The 4,848-nt window shown below is 51.0% G+C and overlaps 1 protein-coding gene across 1 annotated transcript; it reads right to left on the reverse strand.

Annotated features, from left to right (window-relative positions):
• Positions 1-1,675: 1,675 nt before the first annotated feature.
• On the reverse strand, positions 1,676-3,665 carry DKK1 (dickkopf Wnt signaling pathway inhibitor 1). The gene is made up of 4 exons (XM_032786500.2): positions 3,429-3,665; positions 3,169-3,331; positions 2,795-2,938; positions 1,676-2,227 (listed from the first exon to the last, which is right to left on the reverse strand). Exons 1-4 carry the CDS (start codon positions 3,663-3,665, stop codon positions 1,977-1,979), a joined length of 795 nt encoding a protein of 264 aa, XP_032642391.1. The 3' UTR covers positions 1,676-1,976.
• Positions 3,666-4,848: the final 1,183 nt, after the last annotated feature.

Here is a 4,848-nt window from a genome sequence, read left to right on the forward strand (position 1 = left end):
AATGTATTTCCCTGGGTTATGATTTAATCTATAACTGTAGTAACCTAGATCACAATTGGCTCATTTCTCATTGTTAAGCAGCCCTGGATTATTCTTCATAGGCTGCTATGAATGCCCTTATAACCATGTGGGTGGAAACAGTTTTGCTTATTACTTGGTAAAACATCAAACTCCTTGCCCTCCTATGTGGAACCTCCCTTACCATTTTCCATGTGAAACTGAAATCCAGTCCTAAGCGTGGGGCGGTTTGAAGAAAGCTAATGTAAGGACTCTTCCCCATTCAGGAATTGTCTGCTGCTTCCTCTGAGGCAGAAGGATCCTCTTTTGTCACTTTGCAGCAAGGGGTTTCCTGTTTCCTCCCCTCTACTGTGTCTTCCTGCGACCCTGGCCTTAGATCAGTGGGAATTGTATCTTCCTGATGCTTAATGCTCTACAAGGAGAAAGAGCATTTCAAAGCTCAGAGGTGAAATTTACCTCTAAAAGGCAGTGTCACAACATGCCAGTTTCCTGTGCCTTGATATAGCGCCCATTGGTCACTTGCTTAATCAAGCCCCAATACAAAAGACATTATTGGCTATAGCCCTTTGAGATGAAACTGAACTCATTTCAGTGACATTAAAGCAATATAGGGAAAAGGCTGCATTTCTAGGTGAGTGCGCTTCACAGGACATTAAAGCTGCCTTCACACAAGGTGCTGCTTCCACACACCCTACGAGAGGCACTCACAGTGATTTGGCTCAGAAGGCAAATAAAGCAAAACAGTGATTTGGAGGGGAAAGATCTCTCCTGTGACACTTGCAAGTAACCCACACTGCTGAGTGCCCCCCCACACCTTTGTGAACTTCAACTCTAAGCCAGCCTGTAAGACACTGGAAGGAAATTGACTTGTCACAGCAATTGTGTTTGGAGGGATTAAAGAGTATCAATGAAGCCAATGGCAATTCACACCAGCTGAGGTTCTATTACTTGGATGCAGGAGTCTTGGAGGCACATCCAGTTTCTTTGGTTTAATGGCTGAGCTGCAAGCTCCTGAAAAAGACACGGAGTTAAAGCTAGCCAGCAGAAGCTACTTTCACACATTACTCTCCAGATGCTAGCAACCACCTCCATATCTCAGAAAGGAGTAGGGGGCTGCAGCTGTCTCCTACTCAGGCCTTCTTGAACGTTCAAGTAAGGTGATAATTTCTGATCCCCATACACGGAAAGTATAGAGTGCATTGTTTATATATATATATATTTTTAATATTAGAACAAACAGGTAGTGAAAGCAAATGCATGCATTTGAGAAAAAGATGATTCTCTCCTCCACATTAGAGCACCCACAACTTAGGATTTATGGTTTTCAGGTCAATTGAACTATTTTGAGAGAAATGGAATGAGACCACCACCATTCACGGAGCCTCCTCGCTCATATTTAACCAACTCTGGACCTCTTCCTATGCAGAGCCTTGAGAAAATGAAACATCTCAGTTTATATGCATATCATTGTTTTGACAAGTGTCCATCCATTTGGGATATCATGTTGTAGAGTTAACAAGCTATAGTGTTATTTAAGCTTGCCTTCAGATAGATCTTCATTTAGACCAGGAGTAAGGAGAAATTTATCAGTAAATGCCAGTCTTTTTTTTAAGTTATTTATTTCACTTCCACATGGACAGTTCATAGACTTAAGATATAAAACCAGTGTGTACAAGATGTGTCACAATAGCAGACTAGAGATCATGCAGCACCTTTAGAAAAATTAAAATTCTGGAATATGTACAGTTAAGTGCCACACTGAGTATTTACACCACAGTAATTTACTGCAATTAGTCACTGAAAGTTTCTTAAAGAAACAAGCCTCATACTCCAGCTTTAGTAAGGGAAGATAGCGTAACCGCTGAATCTGTACATCCTTAGAGATGAGTTGCCAAAACAAACAATGCACTGCCCAGAAACCCTCTCCAAAGTCCATCCTATGTAGTGAGGAGTGGTGTTCAATGTCTTTGGCAAGTATGCAGTCTGGAAGAGTTGATGGTTTCATAATCTCTTTGTAGCCGACAGGACAGACCTTCTCCACAGTAGCATCGCTGGAAGATCTCCAGGCCATGAGAACCTTTCCTTCGGTGTTTGGTGCATACTTGGCCTTCCTTAAGGACAGGTTTACAGATCTTGGACCAGAAGTGACGCGCACAACACAATCCAGCAGCACAGTCAGAAGAGCGGAGGCAGGTGGTACTTTCCTGACCTTTGAAAGGAGAAAGTGATTAAAAGCCTGTGGTAAATTGTCTGACTGCAGGAGAGTCAAACAGCAGAGACTTAGATTCATAGACTCATAGGTCAGAAGGGACCAATATGATCATCTAGTCTGACCTCCTGCACAAAGCACAAACCCTACCCATTCACCTCTATAACAAACCCCTAACCTATGTCCGAGTTATTGAAGTCTTCAAATTGTGGTTTGAAGACCTCAAGCTGCAGAGAATCCACCAGCAAGTGACCCACGCCCCACGCTGCAGAGGAAGGCGAAAAACAAGCAATTGCAGTATAAGAAGCAGACTGTCTAGGGCTTGTCAGAAAATAGTTGGGAGGGGGAGAGCCACAGACTAGCAGCTGGATGGCTGCATTTAGCCTCAGTGCTTTCTCAGGTGCTATTTCTGGCAGATACCTCAGTTGGGCTGTGCCTTAGTTAAAAGGCCTTTTACACATGGGGTTAGTACACTGCAGGAACAGTAGGGAGCCTAAGCAAGGTTTGAGGCTAACCCACCCCCACTTAGTTACACTTGCTACTGTAGGAGCCACCTGCCCCCCTTACCTTTCAGGTGGTGCAGCTGGGAAGGGGATGTGGTCCTTTTGGGATGCAAGTCTGAGATGCCATGATCAGGACTGAAGCTCTCAATGATGGTCTCCTCCATCTCCCCGGGGAGAAAGTGACCTTGCTCAGATGGCACACAGATCCCTGAGCAGGGGAAAAGGGGCAGGAGTCAGCACAGCCTGGGTAACAGCAGGGCGCCGCTGGAGGCTGCCACACAAGCAGGTGCACAGCTATGGGGCAGGCGGGTGCTCCCCGCAGTGGCACAGACACACAGCCCTTCGGACCCACCTGAGTCTAAGTATTGCACCTGAAACCGAGCCCAGGGCAGCCTCCTCCCACCAGCGCGGGGCCCCGCACGTCACCCCGCGGCTCACCGTTATTGCAGTAGTTGCCCGGGCAGCACATGGCGTGGCGCAGGCAGCGCTTCCGGCGTTTCCTGCAGGCGAGGCAGAGCTGGACTGCGGCGGCGGCCCCGGGCGGGGCGCTGGAGCAGAACTCGTCAGGGGCGCAGTCCTCGTCCTCCGAGCACGTGTAAGGCTACAGGGGAGACACAGCACCAGTGAGGCGGGGGCGGGCTCGCCGCGCGGGGAAGCAGAGTCGTCCCTGGCGCCCCGCTCACGGGGCGGTCACATACCTGGTGGGGCTCCACGGCCTGGTGCTTGTTGCCCCCCTCGAGCAGGGCCGAGTCTGCGGGCGCGGCACTGCCGGGGGAGCCCCCCAGCCCGGCGCCGCCGCCTGGCAGCAGGTTCTTGATGGCGTTGGAGTTGAGGAGGCTGTGGCCCAACCCGGCACTCGACGCCGCCAGCGCCCAGGGGCAGCAGCACAGAGCGGCCGCCAGTGCCACACAGAGACGGGCCGCGCTCAGCAGCATCTTCCAAGTGGCAGCGAACTGGAGCCAAGGGGGCCGATCCGCCCCGCACGAGGTAAGGGACCCGCGCAGCAGCTGTACTCCGGGGGCTGGGGCGCCGCTGGAGCCCGCAAGGCCGAGGTGGCGCAGGGGGGGTCTGCTGCACAGCTATTCGCTATTGCGAGTTGCCTGCCTAGTTCTGGCTGCCTTTATACTCCCGGGGGCTGGCTCGTGGGCCCGCCCCTACGGCGTGGGGGGAGGGCGCCACAGGCAAAGATGGGATTTCAAAGGGAGCCGGGGGGGTTGCGCTGCTGCCCCCCACAAAGGCTCTCTCATTGGCCGAGCCTCAAGAGGGGGATTTTGCAATCGCCGCCGTGGCAATTATCAATAAATTCCCAGGCAGCTGCTGCTTCCACAAGTCTCTGTGCGGCTGCGAGCCCCGAGCAGCGTCTCCCGCTGAGCCGCGGGCACCGGGGGCTGCCTGTTATGTGGGGACCGCGTACGCTTTATGACTTGCATCCCTCCCTTTAAACCGTGTTGTCACACAGCGCGAACCCCCACCCTCCCTCGGGGCCGCTGCGTGTCGCCTGTGCCCAGTATCAGCTGCCCAATCAGCGTTACCAGTCACCCCCGTGTGGACTTTTGTGTATTCGGGGGGGGAAGCCGAACATTACTCGGCTCTGTTAGGTGTCAGCATGGCATTTAACGAGGCACAGTCGTTTCCCCGGAGGGTGCTGTTTGAGTTGGCGTTTTTTCACTGTAAATAATCTTCTTTGAACAAAACAAAACACACCCAAGCTCTACATCAAACGATGCATAAGAATGGAGGCCACGCTTTCTAATTACCCTTTGATGGGATATTTAGAGGGAGCCTTGCATCTGTTAGTTGCAAATTAGCTCACGGCTGGGTTATCTTGTACAAATGTAGGAAGAGGAGGTAGAGTCCGAAGCTGTCTAGTCCCTATAGAAAGCGGGTGTATTTTAACTTTATTCAAATGCTTTCCTCAACTGGCAGCATTTGCCCCCTCCGGGTAACGGGAGACGCTGGTTAAACATACAACGGAGATCAAAGGCCAGTGCAGAGCCAAGCTGCGGAAAACCGTTTGCCAAAGTAAGTATCTGGTCTAAGCCCTCTAAAGCGAATCTGGGTTGATTAGCACGTAGTGATAAGGCGCGGCTGCCGGTCCCTTTTAACTATTAACTATTT

This window comes from Chelonoidis abingdonii, chromosome 15 (assembly GCF_003597395.2).
Source record: "Chelonoidis abingdonii isolate Lonesome George chromosome 15, CheloAbing_2.0, whole genome shotgun sequence".
NCBI lineage: Eukaryota > Metazoa > Chordata > Testudines > Testudinidae > Chelonoidis > Chelonoidis abingdonii.

What these genes read in the sequence shown, in the direction of transcription:
- DKK1 (XM_032786500.2), bottom strand. Translation starts at nt 3,665, where the DNA reads ATGCTGCTGAGCGCGGCCCGTCTCTGTGTGGCACTGGCGGCCGCTCTG. An exon ending in AGGCCGTGGAGCCCCACCAG is followed by an intron (nt 3,332 to 3,428) that starts GTATGTGACCGC and finishes TCTCCCCTGTAG; the next exon opens with CCTTACACGTGCTCGGAGGA. An exon ending in CCAGCTGCACCACCTGAAAG is followed by an intron (nt 2,228 to 2,794) that starts GTAAGGGGGGCA and finishes CTCCTTTCAAAG; the next exon opens with GTCAGGAAAGTACCACCTGC.